General features: G+C 37.0%; 1 protein-coding gene across 1 annotated transcript in view; it reads left to right on the forward strand.

The window, feature by feature from the left end:
* Positions 1–19303, forward strand: part of MRPL3 (mitochondrial ribosomal protein L3) — a 42118-nt gene extending 22815 nt beyond the window's left edge. Inside the window, exons 6-10 of the mRNA XM_081345407.1 lie at positions 145–205; positions 5581–5689; positions 6874–6951; positions 7712–7789; positions 18964–19303. Coding sequence (XP_081201533.1) covers positions 145–205; positions 5581–5689; positions 6874–6951; positions 7712–7789; positions 18964–19116 — 479 coding nt within the window. The 3' untranslated portion in view covers positions 19117–19303. The remainder of the gene's footprint in view (positions 1–144; positions 206–5580; positions 5690–6873; positions 6952–7711; positions 7790–18963) is intronic.
* The last annotated feature ends 579 nt before the right edge of the window (positions 19304–19882 follow it).

A 19882-nucleotide genomic window follows, 5' to 3' on the forward strand; every position in this document is an offset into this window, starting at 1 on the left:
CAAAAAGTGGTTTTAATATTTTGGGGGTGGGACGTGGGAGGAGAAGGAGGTTTGGCCAAGGATCTGTGCCTGAAGGCCCCATTCCGGGTTTCCTGTGAGGAGTTTTTTAGTTAAATTGTTTAATCTTTCTTCATTTACTTTAAGGTACACCTCTATATGCAGCTCATTTTCGCCCTGGGCAGTACGTGGACATCACTGCTAAAACGTCAGTTCCAACTCTATTTCTTTATGTCCTAAAATTTTAAGTATAATTTAATTAGCTTTTCTTTGAAGTCTCTTCTATTTTTAATTAAGCTATTGATAGGATGCTCTTCAAACATTCCTAACTGATTTAAGTAAAAATATGTATAAAATACATTAATGAGGTTTTATAAATATTATAATAAACCTGCTTCTGGAAATCACACTTTCTTTCCTACTCTGTGACAAAATGGTATTGAGTTAGTTATGGATGGGTTGTCAGTAGAATAAAGCAGCATAAGTTACAGCACTGAGAAATAAAGCAAGATAGTTGATCTATCTACTATCTTTCATTATATAGCATATTAATACTATTTCAGATGATGGTTCTTGTTTATGGAACAGCCTTAATAAATGATATTAAAAATTAACAAGTCTGATCTGTAAAGCATTTTTTCCCCTACTATACTGATAATCTCTTCATAAAATTCTTTTCCATTCCCCTGGCTGCCATCTTGATACTTTGGATTTTAGGAGTAAATCTTAGGATTGTATTACTTTGAACGCATTACTGATTGGTACAAAAAAATCCATTTAAGAAGAGAAGAATTCTGCCTTTCTGTTGTTGTTCAAATCATCCTTGACTCCTAACGGGCAAGTCTCTGCAATTTTCTTGGCAATATTTTTTGGTTTGCGGTTGCCCTCTTTCTAAGATTGAGAGAGTAATTTGCCCAAAGTCATCCAATATCTATGCTTTCAACTGTTACAACAAATTGGCTATCATTCTAGTTCTTTAGCCAGCATTTATATACATTAGATTTTAGTTTCTGTTGTCTTTTTAAAATACAGGACAAAATTTACATAAGTGCCCTTCCACTATAATATGATTTATAAGTCAGTAGCTTTGTTGTGAAATGACATAACTAAGAATTAGAGGTTTATTGTATTACTAAGTTATAGGCCTGTTGTATTTGTTCAGTTTTGTCTTCATTATCTGATTTCTTTTTTTTCATCTTTATGGCTTACCAGTGGCAGAAAAGTAAGAAGGCCACTGGATTTATTAGGGTTAGGAAAGTTTTTGATCTGTTACCTAACTAGTAGAATGATGACCTATTCAGTTAAATAAATTATTCTGATTCCTTAGCTTTACTAGGAAAAAGTACAGTTTTTAAATTATGAACAAGCTCAAGCAGATTTTCATTCAAAGCATTACATATTTAACTTTTTTTGACGTCAGAATTTCATGTTCTGTATTGCAAAATAGAATTCCACATGTAAAGAAATGTGTATTGTGTAGACATTATGTTTAGTGAGGTGGACCACATAAATGCAAGATTTACTCCAAATATGGAGAATAAAGATGAAAATGTGTCTAAAAGGTCTGAAGGTATCTAAGGCAATTTATTATTTTTCGTTGCCTAATTTTTCATCATGTAAAAAAGTATGTCCATGCAAAAAATGTATTGCATTGAAAGGATCCATAAGAGAAACAGTGTTTGCACCACAGTAATAACCAGCAATCTACAGGCTATTAAGAGCTGAAGTTTTCCATTTCCGTATTCTTAGAAGTTGTTAAAACCTGAAGAAAAATGGTTCCAGGAGTGCTGCCACTTATATGTATGCAATTTGTGTGTTGAAATTGCTTTTCGATTTTATCCCATCAAAGGCACTATTTATGGGTTATGTGGATAATTCCCATCTTTGCTGTTTTATAAAAAAAAGGGCATCTAGATAAAAATACTGAAATGGACACTTAGTTCTTTGTTACCAGGGATTATATTGCTTAAATGAACTTGACAGAGATATGGTCAACAATCTAAGACTAAATCTAGTTGCTTCATGTTTTGACTTCCTCTAAACATTTCTCTTTATCTCTTTATATATATCTATATATCTATTTCTATATATCTATATATACATAGACACACACATACACATACATTCCTTTTATAAACTAAGAGACCCTAGGTGGGGTTTCTAAAAAAAAAAGGAGATATTAAACACAAAATTGCAAACATGTCCAATAAGGCAAAAAAGAATAGCAGGAGATATTTGGCAAAGTAAATCTAGAGACTATCAGGAAAGCTAAAATTTAGCATGGACTGAAGCAGAAATAGATGCTAGGATCAACTGAATAGGTTTTCTTTTTTAAAAAATATGTTAAACATTTATGACACCCACATTATTTTTTTATTTTTTTTTTATTTTAATTCCATTTATATCCCGCCCTTATCCGAAGACTCAGGGCGGCTTTACAAACTTAGCAGTAGCCTTCATTCTATGTATATGCCTGCTTATTAGGGCTTTCACACACACACCCCAAGCGGCATTATTACAAAGTCAGCTTAATTGCCCCCAACAATCTGGGTCCTCATTTTACCTACCTCGGAAGGATGGAAGGCTGAGTCAACCTTGAGCCTGGTGGGATGAGAACCTGCACTAATTGCAGGCAGCTGGTGTTACTTAAGGAGGCATTAGCCCACTGCTCCACCAAGGCTTATAAATGGTAATGTTCTAACACAAAACAAATAAAAAATGGAGGTCAGCTCGTCCTCGATTCAGTTTTCTCATGATTGAAGCTAGTGTTCTTTAGCCATCAACATTTTTATTAATATTTTATTTTTAGTAACAATCCTGAATCTTTTCATGTCATATAATTTTTTCATATTAAAAACTAGTAAGGTAGAAAAAATGATTACCAAATGTACAAATTACACAAGTTTGGGATAGATAACTAAAACCCTGGAGGGCTGAAACAACATTCAAATTGTTATAGTTATTGACATTTTAGAACCCTTAATATCCAGTATAACACTTTTACAAATAATTTGTAAATAAGATTGCCTTAATCATTTCTGATCCTAATTTCACTTAAAATAGTTGAGATTGGAAATCTTGAAAGTCTTCTAATTTTTTTGGTGGTTGCAGGGTTGGTTTAAATCTGTTTAAGTCATTGGTTAAAACAAATCCATATTATGATTGCACTGGAAGCTAGAAGGGAATGTCAATATCTTCTGGTTAACTATTGTTTGCATAATTTGTGTTTTTTACATTAATCTTATAAAAAAATTAAAGATAACAAACTAAGGAATTAATATAGAATAAAGAACAAAGACAGAAGTGCTGAAATTACAAAAAGAAATTCAAGAGGCTTACTGTTTCCTTTACAGCAAATACAAATATGATTACAAAGTTAAATCTTTCTGCATTATTACAGAAAAGCTCATTTTTTTTCTATGATCCTTTTTTGTAATTATCAAACTGAAAAATTATAAGTGCGTATTTTCTGTTTGATGCAAAAAAAATCTGTAAGGGGTTATATTTCTAATCAAAATTGTTTTGCACTGGTATGCTCCTAATTCATTGAAAAGTTCAACGATAAAAATGTACAATATATTTGGGGTTAAAATATCTCACGTTGGCATCACTAGTAATGTTCTATGGTGATGTCTGAATGGCCTACTCAGACTTTACCACCTCTAAATTGGATGTTTTCCATGAAACATGTAATGAACGACTTATTTCAGGGTGAGACCACTGCCAGTAAGATTGGGAAAAATGCAATTCTGGCATCAGGACACTTCTAGTGAGGTCTAAGAGTTGTATGTCTATCTTAGTTATCCAGGTCGTGACTGTCCCCAAAGTGCTTTTCAAAAGGCAAAAGGACTTCTTTTGGTTTTTTTTTTCCTTCTTTTCTTTTGCTTCTCATGAAGAAGTGAAACATCTTCAAGGAAAAAACGGAGAAAGTTCACTTGCCTTTTGAAAAGCACCTTTGAAACTAAGCGTTGTATACACTTTTACTCAAAAAGTAATGCTGGATGGCTATTCATTCTTTCTGTTGAGATGTTGCTTTCAGAGTCTTCCAAGAGTTTATTGGTATGTTGTAGGTAATCCTCGACTTAGAACCATTTGCTTAGTGACCATTAGAAGTTATAACAGCACTGAAAAGAGTGATTATACCATTTTTCACACTTACAACCATTGAAGCATCCCCATGGTCATGTGATCAACATTTGGATTCTTGACAACTGGTTCATACCTATGATGGTTGCGGGGATCATGTAATCACCTTTTGTGACTAACTGCTTCTGACAAGCAAAATCATTGGGGAACCAGATTCACTTAACTGTATTTCTAACTTAACAACTGAGTGATTCATTTAACTACTGTGACAAGAACAGTTGTAAAATGGAGCAAATCTCACTTAACAACCATCTTGCTTAGCAGTGGAAATTTTGGGCTCAGTTGTGGTCATAAGCCGAGGACTATCTGTATTTATAACAGCTTACAGAATGTTATCAGATAAATAGGGATTCTACCCTGGACAATTGACATATTTAAAAGCCTTGTTTCAGGAATCGTTTGGGATTGCTGCCTTGCATATTCTCAAAATAATAAGTTTCAGAGGCCATAAATGTTAGGGAATTTTATTTTGAGCACTCTGAATAAAACATAAGCAACATAACTGAAACATTAACAAACTTTTTGTTAATATTAATGCTGTAAAATTTTAATAAAAACTTTTCTAACCATTATATTTTCAAGCATAAAAAAGGGCTGTTAACTTAAATAATCTTATTGTACACAACTCAGAGTCCCTCAAACAAACAACAATATAGCAACAGGAAACCTATTCAAGAGCCAACAGTTTTATTGCTTTACAAAAATGGTACCGGTCTTCATAGGGGAATCCCTAATCTTTTCAGAAGAACAAGTCAAAATAGGAAATAAATATAAATGAGGACAAAAAGGTTAAAGTGACAAGACTGATTAGGCAAGGATATAAAAGGAAAGAGAGGAAGAAAATAACATCTAATCCCCAACAAAAATCAGTCTACATAGCAATATTTTAATACATTTGCTGATTGTCAGTAGTATGGCTGTTGTTTTTCATCTAAATCAGAAGGGAAAACTGATAAATGGAATATACTTCAGTTCTTAAAAGATGTTTAAACTTTAATGCCTAATTGACTGCTGATCAGGTTACAAAATTCCTTTTAAATGTTTGATAACAATTATGGGTCAGTACAAAATAAATTGAAAATTAAAACATATAATTCCCAATTATAGGTAGTGACAAGAAGAGTAATATACAAACGTGTGAAACCTCTGTAGGTCTAACAAAAAGCCACAATTAGCAACAAATAATTGTCTTGGTTTGTTGAAAAAAAGACATCTTAAAAGCTGCCAACTGTTAATTTATAGTGAACATTACAAATGAAAAACACAGTACTTAGTTTTATTTTTAATTAGCCACGTGCAGGTTTCATAGCAACATTTCATAAAAATCTTATGCTGAATATGCAACTTGTATAATAATTCTACTAGAAAATGTAATTCTTCTATCAAATTGGTTTGTGGTTATTTAAAAATCATTTAATTTGGCTTGTTTGCTTTCAGAATTGGCAAAGGTTTCCAAGGAGTCATGAAAAGATGGGGATTTTCTGGTCAGCCTGCTACCCATGGGCATACTAAATCACACAGACGACCCGGATCAATTTCTAATTCTGCAAGTATTCTTGTTATCTATATTATTTTGATCAGTTCAGAGAACATACTAAATGAAAGCATATACTGAATCTGAACATCTTGGCAATATAAAAATCTTCATAAGATAATGCTGCCCCCACATGTTGACAGAGATACAGATTCTGAGTAAATTTAATCACATTTTTTTGAAAACTATATAAATTGCCATGGGGACTATAGGGACTATAGGTAGACCTTGACTTAACAATGGAGCCTCCAATTTCATAACTACCTTGTTCAATAACTGCAATCCAAGCTCTCTCCATTGTATGACATTACCCATTGATACGCAGAAATCTGCTGTGGATTGGGAGGCATCAACTAGCTAGGCCCACCAGCTCACAAACCCTCTCCCCACCACATCAGATCCACTTACTTTTCCAGCAATTCACTCCTTTGTGCATGTGGTCCCATTCCCACAATAATTCTAAAGATTCAGAACCTTTAGTGGTTTCCTTCCCCAGAATCCACCTCTTTTGCTAACATTCTTCTCTCTGGAGGAGAAAATACTAGGGAAGCCAGCATTGTGAAAGGCTCTGCACTAGCTTCACTCATGGTTTCTTCAGATTTGAGGTCTGTTCTGTACCTCAAGCATATGGGAAGATTTCCTTTCCTGCAGAAAAGGGAGGGGAAATCCCTTGGTACACAATGGAATGGATCTCAAATCCTTTATTCCTTCTGTTTGCAATCTTCACTACCAATTTCCCCAGAAGCTAGTAGAGAATATTGCAAATAGCAGTCATATGATCATAGGGCACTTGGCAGTACAGTTACAAACACAAACTGATTGCCAAGCTCTCTGGGTCATAACTGATGTTTTTGGAGGCCATAGTTAATTTGAACTGTCGTGAGGTGAAGGAATATCTATATTAACAGGGAAGAATGCAATCATATTAGCCATTTAATGGGCTCCATTCTTCCATGGTATTCCTATGCCCAATAATAAAAGCAGGTTTTGAGGATCTTTGGGAAGGCCAATGGGTTGGGTCCAACTTCACCTTGGGGTGAGTAGTGCCAGGGCAATAAAGACCACACAAAGCCACCCGATTGACAGAACTTGCAAGGTTTGATGTCTAAACCTAGTCTTTTACCCTCTCTGTGTTGGAGTTCACAAAGGGATACTTTCATAATATATGTCTAACTTCATGTTGATTTGTAAGACAGGGTGTTTCAAAGGTCTTCAAGGGAAAGAAAATGCCAGGACTCTTAGGAAATGTCTATCGGACAGCTAGGGGTCTAAAGGTAAGGCTGCTGAAGAATATTTCATCTGATTTGATAAATTAACTTCTTAGTGCACAAGGATTTCTATGTAATAAAGGTTGCATATTCAAGAAATTCAAAATAATTAATTGAAGAGGCCACTGTCATTTTCACCTGAGATGAAAAACAAATCCTTGCCTTCTCATACGATGAAAGAATTACACTATTTCAAAACTAGAGAAGGACCTTCTTAGTCCTCTTTTTGCCAATGTGGCTGTTAATAGAACCCAGAAATAAAAACACACAAATTTCTCACATGGCCACCTTGTCCAAGCATAGATTATGCTATTAAAAATTATCCACCACTGGACTGTTAAACAAATTGATGGTATATAGCTGTAGATATAATTTCAATAAACCCTGATCATATTTCTAAATGACCAGAAGCTGACACAAGCTTTATAATGCACAAAGTTAATCATGAAATCTATAAATTTGAATACAGAAAGTCTCTTAGTTGCTGAAGAATGCAATCCGAAGCTATTTCTGCCAAATGTTGCAAAGTATTTACTTAAAGGGAATACAAACTTCTGTCCCTGCCTTATTTACAGATGGATTCAAAACCATAAACAACAACTATATAACCATTTTACTTCTATTGAAAGAGACTACATAGCTGTCTTTTTCTTAAGTTTCTGTTCTAAGAACAGAAAAAAATGTCTTTTGTACTTTAAAAATAGTTTGTTATATGTCAATAACAACAACATGTTTTAATTCCCACTGGGTAATTTTAATCTTACAGATATGGCAGGTCAATGTGAAGCACAATATTTTATATGTACACGGAAGTGTTCCTGGTCACAGAAATTGCTTAGTAAAGGTAAGTTTGGTACTTGGATTTGAACAGAGAATGGCTGACAAAGTACTAAATTTTATTTTCAGTATTATATATAAAATCCTCTGACACAGAGACCTCTGCTTGTTTTCTACTGTTATGTTAGAAGAAGCTGAAATATTACTACTATGCTTTGAAGAGACCTTTGTTTCCTCCGTATGTTATAATTATTTACACATATAGAAACCATTTAACATATCTTTACTTAAAAGCTACAGGGCCTGAATTCACATGCAAACCACAGTTTGCAGTGTGTGCGAACCATATTAATGGGGTATCATTTCCCTTTTAACAAGTTAAGAGTCTTGCATTCTAACTCTTCTTTAGAGAACAATAAGTCAAAGTTTCTTGTTAGCTACCACTGAAGTCCTGGGTTTTTCTTAGATAGCTGACAGGGAAAACCAAGGTGAAACACTGAATAGCATGTTCCAGTACACTGCTTATTCAAAGGCAAGCCAAAATCCTTTCCAGGACTAAATTCCCTTTATTTGCAAAAAAAATGACCAATTAAGACATTACAGTGTTCAATTCAGTACTAAAGCATGAATACCAACCCCGAATTACAAGATATTTAGGTCCTTAGCTGCACAAGTAAATGTCATAGCCTTATATAAGGACTTGGTAGTACCAGCTACTTATTATGTCATATATACATGACCTATATCGGGTTATTTATTCAATGGATTTCTAGGGCTGCCCAGTCCAAACAATAAATCTACTGAATGTGATATATAACAAAAACAAACAGAAAATATCCATTCTACATTTAAAAGAAACCAGCCTAGAACACCCACTCCGTGTTTGGTGGCTACCTAAATTATGAACCATTTACAAATACAGTTGCATTGAAAATGTGTTTTCTGACCAATGAATGCATTTATGACCCAATTTTATGCACCTGACAAAAATGCATGCCACTCCCTGCTTGTTAAAATGCACATGGCTCGTTAAGTGCACATGAGGTACCTCAGGGTGGGGAAGGCTATGGAGGGCCTAGTGATGAAACAGACCTCCAAGGTCTCCCTGACTCACTAAGATACCTCATGCTTCCCCCTCCCTTCCTGCCACGCCAGACTCACTTACCTTGCAAAAATCCTCTCTGTTGCGATTTTTTTCCCTTTGAGGAAGAGGAGACTCGGCTTGGAAATGCTTTTCGCACTGACAATGGAAGCTCCTGGGTGCTGTAATATCACACAAGTTCAAAAGAAATCATTGCCCCAGAAGCTTCCATTCAGGAGGAGAGTGTTGGTTTCATTTACTTGCCTATGGAGTAAAGCGTGGAGTCAGGCTCAGGAACCAATGTCGTCCGTGGCCAGGGTGCGCTGCTTGCTCACGTGCATCAGCCTTAACTTGAGGGCAGGAATGAAGCCTTCAGCTGAGCAGAGAGACATCATGGGGTGAGTCCCCTTGCACCCGCGTCCAAGTTGCTTGCGGCTGCGGTAGCCATCTGAGCTGCCATGATCTCTCCTCCCCACACAGTCACCCAGCCTGCCCAAACTACTCCTTGCCTGACTGGCCGGTAGCCCAAATCCTGACCGCTCTTCTTGTCATTCTCCCAATTCAAGTGACCATAGTGGCTTAAGTATCTCCACTCTGTATGAAAGGAAGAAACCAAAGGCGCAGAGCAGGATTGCTCTCAAGAAGACCCAGGTGCGCTGCTCACTTGCGTGCACCAGCCTTATTGAGAGCAATCCTGCTTTGCACATCCATTTCCTTCCACTCAGATGGAGCAGAGAAACTCAAGCCACTGCTGCTCAAACACTTTTTATCTGAACAGAGAACTTGGGGACATGGGGAGCTCCGTTTGTGAGCAAATGGAGTGGTTGAAAACACAGAAAATCGCTGCATTTTCAGGACTTGCATTTGCACACAGACTGAGTTCTCCATTTCCCCAAGGTCTCCGTTTGGATAAAAAGTGTTCCGGTGGTGGCGGAAAGGAGTTGTAGAGGGGAGCAGGAGACAGACACTATGTTTGCACAGAAAATGAAAGTTTCTGGGGTCCATGGTCTCGTGAGAGGTTCAGATACTCATTCTCTGCAAAAGAGGATGGGTGCCTGAACTTGCGCGACATTATGGCATCCAGGAGCTTCCTTTGACTCTCCTCTCCCTCAAAGGCAGAAATCGCGGCAGAGAGGAGACAGGTCATCTCAAGGTGAGTTCAGGGTGTCAGGAAGGGAGGGAGAAGCAGTTGTGTGGAGCGGGGGGGGGAGGGTATAGAGTGAATGTTGCAGAGGCTCTGAGGTCGGTCGTAAGGGCAAACAACTGCTGTGCTTCAACATTCATAATTTGGGGATTTTCTCGTAAACACTAGGGGGCACTTATCGCATACCTTTGAGCGTTAAGTGAACACTCGTACAGTCATTTAAACTGACTTTAATTTCAAGAGCCTGTGCTAATCTCCCAGTATCTTCTGCTGTTATCAAAATTCCTTGATCTTTGTATATTTTCTAACTGAGCCTGCAAGATTTATTGTTTCTGTAGTTCCTGGGAAGGTAATTAGAGGAGAAGATATTTTTGTTTTATATCTCTTGTCCTAATCGATGCCATACTGTCTCCTATTCCTTAAAACAATTTATTTTTTTTCAGCTGTGCATGACATGCAAACCATATCTATAAAGGAAAATTGCTTTGGAATGTTCCTATAATCCCTACATCTATACTTTCCATAAGAGTCAGTACTTTGTCCTACTATGTAACCTTTGTGCATAATTTTTCTACCCCCCCCCCAAGAAATATCCATGGTTGAAAATTCCAGCAATATATGAATGTCATTCCCCCTCCCCCACTTTGGATTGCTGTTTTGTTTTTAGAGTGAGTTCCAGAAAAACATCTTCTGCTTAATTGACTATGCTAAAGCCTTCAATTGTGTGGATCACAACAAACTGTGGCAAGTTCTTAAAGAGATGGGAGTACCAGACCATCTTATTTGTCTCTTGAGAAACCTATATGCGGGTCAAGAAGCAACATTGAGAACTGGACACAGAACCACTGATTGGTTCAAAATTTGGAAAGGAGTTCAGCAAGGCTGTATACTGTCGCCCTATCTATTTAACTTATATGCAGAGCACAACATGAGAAAGACAGGGCTAGATGAATTAAAAGTTGGAATTAAGATTGCCGGGAGAAATATCAACAACCTAAGATATGCAGATGATACCACTCTAATGGCAGAAATTGAAGAGGAACTAACAAATAGATGGGGAAGAAATGGAGGTAGTGACAGATTTTATTTTCCTGGGCTCCAAGATCACAGCAGACGGGGACTGCAGCCAAGAAATTAAAAGATGCTTGCTCCTGGGGAGGAAAGCCATGGCAAATCTAGACAGCAGACTAAAAAGCAAGAACATCACCCTTCCATCCTGCGTATATTCAAGGCTATGGTCTTCCCAGTTGCAATGTATGGCTGTGAAAGTTGGACCATAAGAAAGGATGAGCACTAAAGAATTGAGACCTTTGAACTATGGTGCTGGAGAAGACTCCTGCGAGTCCCTTGGACTGCAAGGCTATCAAACTGGTCAGTGCTAGAGGAGATCAACCCTGACTGCTCTTTAGAAGGCCAGATCCTGAAGTTGAAACTCAAATACTTTGGCCACCTAATGAGAAGAAAGGACTCACTGGAGAAGAGCCTAATGCTGGGAATAGTTGAGGGTAAGAGAAGAAGGGAACGACAGAGAATGAGGTGGCTGGATGGAGTCACTGAAACAGTAGGCGTGAGTTTATATGGACTCCAGAAGATGGTAGAGGACAGGAAGACCTGGAGAAACGTCGTCCATGGGGTCACAATGGGTCGGACACAACTTCGCAAATAACGATAGCAACATTGCTAGATAAATTAACAGGCCTTGGTGAAGGAGTATGCATTGCTTTCATCAAGAAGCACAAGGAAGATGGCAAACAAATTCTAAATGACCACCAATAATTTAATCAATTTTAAGGTTACTAGTCATGTATCAACCTCACCACTAAGAATTGCAGGTTATGTATCAACATTTTTATTATATACATGTTCTAAATTTGTGCTCCTCTTTCTCTAGTTATGGGATTTTGGATTTCATTGTAAAACATACAATGAGGTGTTAGTGAAAATACTAATTTAATTAATGTATTATCAATTTTCTGTTCCCTTAGTTGCTACCTTTCATTGGCACAGCTACTATTACCACCCAGTGAATTTGAAAATCTTTATCTTCTATCATGGTGCACATTTTTGAAGGCAAATATTGATCTGCTTGATTCAAATGTCTTCATTTTAGGCACTTGCCACCAAACAAGAAACAGATTTTTCATGATCCAGGATGGATTTAAAAAACAAGCAAATAACATAGTTTTGTGCTGACTGAACCACAATTATAACCCAAATGTCTCATTACTTGTGAAAAAAATGTCCTTAATAAAGTTCCTTCAGAAACAAAATAAGTACGGAAACAAAATGCAACTTAACTGAATATAAATGCACTGGGAGAGGGATGGAGCAAACTTAATGACAGCTTTTTTTCAGTTCCATTTCTCCATACTGCATTGAGAACTTAATAACCTAATCTGGCCCAAATTCCTTCATTAAATAGTAATATTACATTAGAAGTGTTAAAATTGCTACAATGGAAACGGGAAGGCCATTCTTATCTTTCAGTTAGCCAGAGAAAAACTTTGCACTGAAGATGAGCTTGGTCCAATCATCAGCCAATAAATGGGGAGAGGCATGTAATTTCTATTCCCATCTATCCCCAGCAAAAACAGTGTCCACTGTAATTATAGAAGCCACAGTGACTGTCCTCCAGACTGTTATTTGCCAATTGGCCATTCCCTAACAGAGTAACAAACAGGATGAGACTATCATGAATTCATGTCTGTTTTCAAGCAAATGACCTTTCTTCTTTCCATCCTTTTCTCTATCTTCTCTTTTAGTCCATAAGCCTGGAGGCAAGCTATGTCTTATTTTTATTTTATGTTCAGCACCTGCCTAATTGTACTCTATACTGAATCGTAAATTCTGATTTAAGAGAATATTTTTATTGAATGTGGAAGCTAATGAATAAAAATAATTGGCTCCTGGTTTGCGATCGCGGCGCCAGCAGATGTGCAGGGCGATTGCTCTCTCCGCCGTCCAGTTTTCTCCCATCGGGGGACCCTGAAAAGGGTCAGAAGTCACCCTGAAGGGGTGACAAGCATGAACAGGATCCCTGACTGATCGTGGAAGGGCGGGAGCCCTTCCGTTTGATCAGGGCAGCTCTTCAGACCAAATGGGGAAAAGATCGGCCATCAACATGGCCCATCACTAAGCTGCTACCAGGCGAGGCCAAAATTACCACCAAATACAACAAAAGCACAGCGGAGGAATTGGGTGAGATCCTACCTTCTTTGTATTTTCCTGTAAAAGTTTCTTGAAACTCCTTCCCCCCCCCTCTAAAATGGCAGTGTCTAACTACCTAGGGGAAATAAAACCCTGAAAAGAACAACTAAATAATTGGGCTTGCATTTTCTGGATATTTGGGGTCCCCAAAAGTTCGTATTTCTATGGGGACCTATTACCTTATCTACTTGTAAAAAAGTTGAAAAAGAATTTAAATTGGATAAAAGCCTACCTTGGATTTTGAAAAACACTTTAAATGCTATTGGGGACATCTTGTGGCGAAGCCTGGTACAGCAAGTGAATACCTTTGACTAAGAGTCCTGCTTACAGCCTAGACTTGTCCTTGATATTACCTAAAAAAGATAAAAAGCTGAAACAGCTGGGCGGTGAAACTGCCTTTTAGGAACAGTGGAGCTGAACACTTAGTGACTCTTATTTAAAAATAGCCTCCACCAAAGGACTATCTGTAACCATCCTAGAAATGGAGGAGTACCACCAACAAATTTCAGCTAATTATAAGCTTATACTTGAAAAAATCCTTGAAGCTACTGAGATAATTAAATCCAGACTGAAAGACAAAAGCGCCAGCTTAAATCTACAAAATGAAACCTTGACTTCAACTAAAGAACTTACAATTCAAAAAGCAAAAGAGGAAGAAAGTAATATCAAGACAGAGGATTTTAAAGAACAAGTACAATGTACTGAGAATTTTGACAGCCAATTAAAGAACTTACAACCCAAAAAGCAATAGAAACGGAAGAAAGTAATACCAAGACAGAGGGTGCTGAAGATCAACAAGTACAGCATACTGAAAACCTAGACAACCAAACAACAACTACAACAAAAGAGCCTTGGTGGAGCAGTGGGCTAATGCCTCCTTAAGTAACACCAGCTGCCTGCAATTAGTGCAGGTTCGCATCCCACCAGGCTCAAGGTTGACTCAGCCTTCCATCCTTCCGAGGTAGGTAAAATGAGGACCCAGATTGTTGGGGGCAATTAAGCTGGCTTTGTAATAATGCCGCTTGGGGTGTGTGTGAAAGCCCTAATAAGCAGGCATATACATAGAATGAAGGCTACTGCTAAGCTTGTAAGCCGCCCTGAGTCTCTGGAGAAGGGCGGGATATAAATGGAATTTAAAAAAAAAAACATTGGACATGATTTTTCACTTAAACTAGATGAAACTTGAGGAAGAAGACCAGACCGAATTAAAGATAAATATACCAAAGCAAACATGGAGATTTGAGCCACCAGGGCAGCAATTTAATGATTATAAATGGGCCAGTTCCTGTGCTGTTATATCAGCTATAAAGTATTATGCAGTGCATATTGTGCTGCTACCATGTGGTCGTTTGGGAACTACAACATTTATGTTAATCCCTCCCATTTTGTGACGTACTTCCTCCTTCTTAATCCTGAATGTTCTATCACTTCCTGGATACCATTCACATGCGGTCTGCTCTCATAGTAGGACCATTACTGTCTTTGACCTTGAAATACCGTTCATTTCATCCATCTACTACATCTTTTCTGCTGTAATCTTCTGTGCGTGCAAATAAAGATCCTCGTGGATGATAAAAAGGTAATTTCATGAGTTCAGCTATCTGGCAAGACTGTCAGCAGTGATTGTATTCACTTACACAGGCCAGGCACAGGGGTCTCAGCAAGGGGATACATCATTAAACAATGGTTGGAGTCAGAATAGTTCCTTTGGAAAACTGATAACTAGATGGTCTCCTTTGATTCAAGTAACATGTACAGGAATGAAGGGAGATTCATCTGATGATTTAAAGGCACTGGTTGGAAACCTGGTTGGCATAAAAAGAAAGCTAGAGTTAGATTTAAAAAATGGGGGTTTTCGATTTATAATAGAAGAGCCTAAAGTCTCAACTAATGGGCTAAAGGGAGATTTTGAGATGAAGGGAAATATGAATATAGATTTAAATATTGTGGAAAATGATAAAAAATAAGAGATTAGTTGGTTTAATATTTAGGATTTAGACTCACAAGGGAAATGAAAATTAACTATTAGGAAATAGCTTTGAATTATAACATAGAAGACTTGAGACAATAAAGGATATCTTATTAGTAAGTGGTGAGGTACTAGGACAGTGATGGTGAACCTTTTAGAGACTGAGTGCCCAAACTGCAACCCAAAACCCACTTATGTATCATCGGGTGCCGGGTGGGTGTGGCCCATTGGGTGGGCGTGGCCCATTGAGTGGGCATGGCCCATTGGGTAGGCATGGCTGCGGTGGTAACATCAGACTAGGTGGGACTAAAAAGTTCAATCAATCAATTCCAACTTTGCAAGATCTTTTTTTTCCCCGCAAGAAGTTGACTGATTGAACCTTTTTTTGTTTTTGTTTTTTGCACACGGCAGCGGAGGCCTAACGTGAAAAGTTTTATAAAAACCCAGCTTGAAGGCCTAGGACTGGGATGGTGGCGCGCGTGCCCACAGAGAGGGCTCTGCATCCCTCCTGTGGCACGTGTGCCATAGGTTCGCCACCACAGGACTATACTTTTGCTCTATTCCACGTATTTTGAAGAGCATATCAACTCCACAGTGATTTGGAAAAAGTGCTTTGAATCTTGCCTGAACAAAGCATTTCTCTCTTATTGATTAAAACTTACCTTTTTTATTTCCATGCATGAATCAAAAACAGCAGCACTTTAATACAAGTTTTAGAAAAGCTGCATTCTGTACTAGGTTTGTGCTGAAGTACGAACAGCTCTAAAAAGTGTACTCAGAACTTTCTGATGCTTTAAAAATGAGCAGATACTTAATATTTAATCCACATGCAAGTTTACAGTATTATTTAGCGAAATGTGCTTATACTCGGTAATATTGTAAGATCACTGTAGCTGACTAGTAGCCTTTTGTCTCATAAAGACATTGGCTGAAATTATGATATAGAAAAACTAGGAGAGGCTCTTGCCACAGAGCAAGAAGTTTGATCCTCCTTTTGTAGTCATATGAAAAGAGACTCTGTACTTATAAGAATATAACTTGTTTCTTTTTGGCTTAGAATAAGTATGAACTCATGTATTATGACCTAATAGGCTGTCCAGTTAAGGTTTGTTCAACAAATTACTTTTAAAAGAAACACTTAATTCCACTTCATATGTAAACAAAGACCACTAGAAACCCCATGAAGCCATTATTTACTTCCAGTTCCAAATCACTCTTAGCTAATAGCCCATTTTTATGCATGTCTGGAGGAACAATTAAATTGTTGTAAGTCAAGGGAAAGTCAGGTTCATGTTTCAATCTTAGCCATAGAAATTCTGACTGATTTTTATCACTTTTCTTGATCCAACAAACCTCCCAGGATGATAGTTGAGAAAGAAATGGAGAAGGGAGTGCTCTGTGTCCTCTACTATATATAATCCTGAACAACTAAATAAATAACAAATGAATTCATTGAGTCTGGATCTTAAACTAATATTTTTAATAGAAGACTTTTTTTGCTGGAGGCTTTATTATCAGCAGGTATAAAAACAGTGCACTGATGTAATCTTTAGTTGCTTGGCAACCATTAAACCAATGTGCATTTTGACAAATGTACATTTTTAGAAGGCATTCTTCTCAGTAAACTGAATGAAGCTTAAATGAATGGCATAAGTTCTTTCTGAAAACTTAATTTTTAAAAAACTTGAAAGTTACTATCTTTAAATAGTGTATGGTTTCATGCTCACCATGCATTCTATCACTTGAATAACAGAAAAACTATGCAGAGTTTTGTTTTTCCTATTTTTAATGTAAATAAACTGAAATTTATAATACATTAATCAGCTTCTTGGTTAATAATCTTTATAATTTTATAAATCTTATAAACTCTTTAAATAGGTGGTATATAAATGTATTAATGTACAAAATAACTAGTTCAAATACTGTGTAGTGAGGGCTGAGATGTAAACTTTAAATTAGCAAACTGTAAAACTTAGATTTTTGATTTTTTATGAAAAATGATGTTAAATCATTGCTTACCAATGATCTTTTGATTCCTTGCTGTATTCCCATACCTGAATGAAGCAGAATAAATAAAGCAGGAAAAAAATAAAGCAGTATTAAAAAAATAGCAAAATACTGTGTTTTGTGCCAATTCTATAGCTTAATTTCATTGAAAGATAAATTTGTCATTGGAGTATGACAAATAGCAAAACTATTTCAGAAATGTTTCCTTGTTTGTGACAACATTGGACAATGTTCTCTAATTTGACAAGAAACTGTAGCGTATATATATGTTACAAAGCTGGCTTTCCTTAGCTCATAATAGAGATGTGACTGTAAAAAAAAATTCTGAGGCATGATGTGGTTAAACAGTGAGTTGTAGCTAACAATGTTATCAGGTAATGTAACAATGTTACAAGTTAATGTAGGTAGTAAATAAGTGTCTGATTCACAAATCACTTGGGCGAGTTTATTCACCTGCTCAGCATTCAATAAGAACCAGTTAAGGTGTCTTACAGAAAGAAATTCTGTGCTCCATAGCCTTTTGGTGATTTGTAGTATTTTTGCTGACATGAAATGCTTTTCTTTGCTACATAGGTATCTCCAGCTTTTTAATGTGTTCTTAAAATGGTTTGGTTCAACAACAGTATAAGTCAGACATGTCAAACACAAGGCCTAGGGGCCAGATCCGGCCCATGAAGTGGTTTCATGTGGCCCCCGAAGCCATCCTGGAAACAGTGAGGCAATGGTCCCCTCTGCCTTGGCCCTGACCCAGAGACCCTCCTTCTGCCAGAGACCCCCAGATCTGTCCCACTCCTGCTTAGGCCCCCACAGGCACCCTTGATGCCAATGATGTAGAGCTGGCCATGCCCACCCAGTAGGCCATATGCAGCTGTGCCCACCCTGGCCATACCTACCCAGCCCCCCGAGGGCAATCACAATGCTGATGTGGCCCTCAATGAAATTGAGTTTGACACCCCTGGTATAAGTGGTGATTTCACGTGCTACCCAAACATGTTTCTCATATTGCTCAAGTTATTTTCAGTTATTCTGCTTTGTGGAATTTTGGTGGTTCACACTTGAAAACTTTGCTTTCAACAGCATAATTTTGTTGGTTTGTGTGTGTGCATGTTTCTTAATATAAAATACAAATAGAAATAAAGAATGGAAAAATTTGAAAGAGGGGGAATAAAGGGGATAAAATGAGGAAAGGGGGGCAAAAATAAAACAAAAAGCAGTAACTGCTGACTATTTTCAAGGTAGTAAAATACGTAGTAAAGTTATAATGCTAACTTTTTAGTTTTGCCAAATAATAGCCACTAGCCATTTCTTTAACTCACTTGTCAAAAACCAAAGTTACAGGTTTCACTGTTTTTCTGTTTCACACAGAAGGTCCAGAAATGGTTTCCAAATAAGTGCAAAATTATTTATATTCTTGTCCTTAATGCAGTCAGCTTCATCACCTCTGCCAATTCCATCATCTTTTTAATCCATTCCCCCACACTTCTTACCATTTCTGGGTGCATAGAATTCTTGTCATCATGTATAGCAGCCAAATTCCACTTTCCCCCCCCCCCAATTCTTTAATAATGATTTCCATTGTAAATTCATTTTTAAAACTTTCTAAATTAAACCATGATCTATACCCAATATTTCTTGTTACATGTCCACCATTTATGATAAATGTTTGGTTTTTAATTGTTAGTTTTGTTACTAGTGACAGGTAAAAAACAAAAACAATAATAAACTTTTAAAGGGCAGCTAGTGCCTATTTTATTGGGAATGTTTTGAGTTATGTGCAGTTTTACTATTTGTTATGTGGACGTCTTTTTAATTCCTCTAATTCTTATATTCTAGGTCACTGACACAGTTTTACCAACTTACCAAGATGACCTTAAGAATCCACCATTTCCAACATTTTTTGCTGATGCTGAAGAACTGCCTGATGAGCTGTATGACGAGGAGCTTTTCCAGTTCACTGAACCCTCCATCACACTCTCTGAGTCCTGAAGAATTAATAGCTATTCTCCCTTCAGTCTTCAAAACTAAACAAGCCCTCACTGAAGGACCTTATGACCTATTTAAGATGGTGTTCACATAATGCTGCATAATTATTGTCAAGCAAGTTTTGATTTCCAGATAGATTACTAAATAAAAATAGAGAAGCATTCAGTAATATGTTAATACATTAAAATGATTCATATTATAAACAAGTATGTGTTTTTTATGTTGTGAGTAATTTAGAAATATTTGCTGGTTTGCACAGAACACATTTCCTATTGCACAGAGCCATCGTGTCTTTTCATGGCAGATTTCCTTAAGCTCCTTGGTTCAACAGACAACATCCAATAGCTGGAAAGAAAGAACTGGCAGGCATCCACATTTTCCTAAAATATGAGATTGATATACAAATTCAATAAGTTGGTGTCAATGAACTTAATAGGGCTTGCTTCTGATTAACATTCCTTTTTTGCTAAGAAAGAAAAAGGTAGTGTCTGAAACATCTCTTAAAGTTTACCTCTGCTTTCAAAAGTTTACGTCCTCAATTATGAAGGAAAATTGCTTTGAAATTATCAATATCATTCTAAAACTATTTTATCCCTAATCATTCATAGGGTCATCCAACCATTGTGGTTGCACTTTCTTGTTGAGATAGCTGTCACACCTTGCTTTGCTGTCATACCTTGCTTTGAATGCTTATGAAAAATATCTGGTCAGTCCATGTGGAAAAAAGATAACAATCAGTATGATTCCTTAATCAGTTCCACCACAGCTC

Source organism: Vipera berus (assembly GCF_964194415.1).
Source record: "Vipera berus genome assembly, chromosome: Z".
NCBI classification, from domain to species: Eukaryota; Metazoa; Chordata; class Lepidosauria; order Squamata; family Viperidae; genus Vipera; species Vipera berus.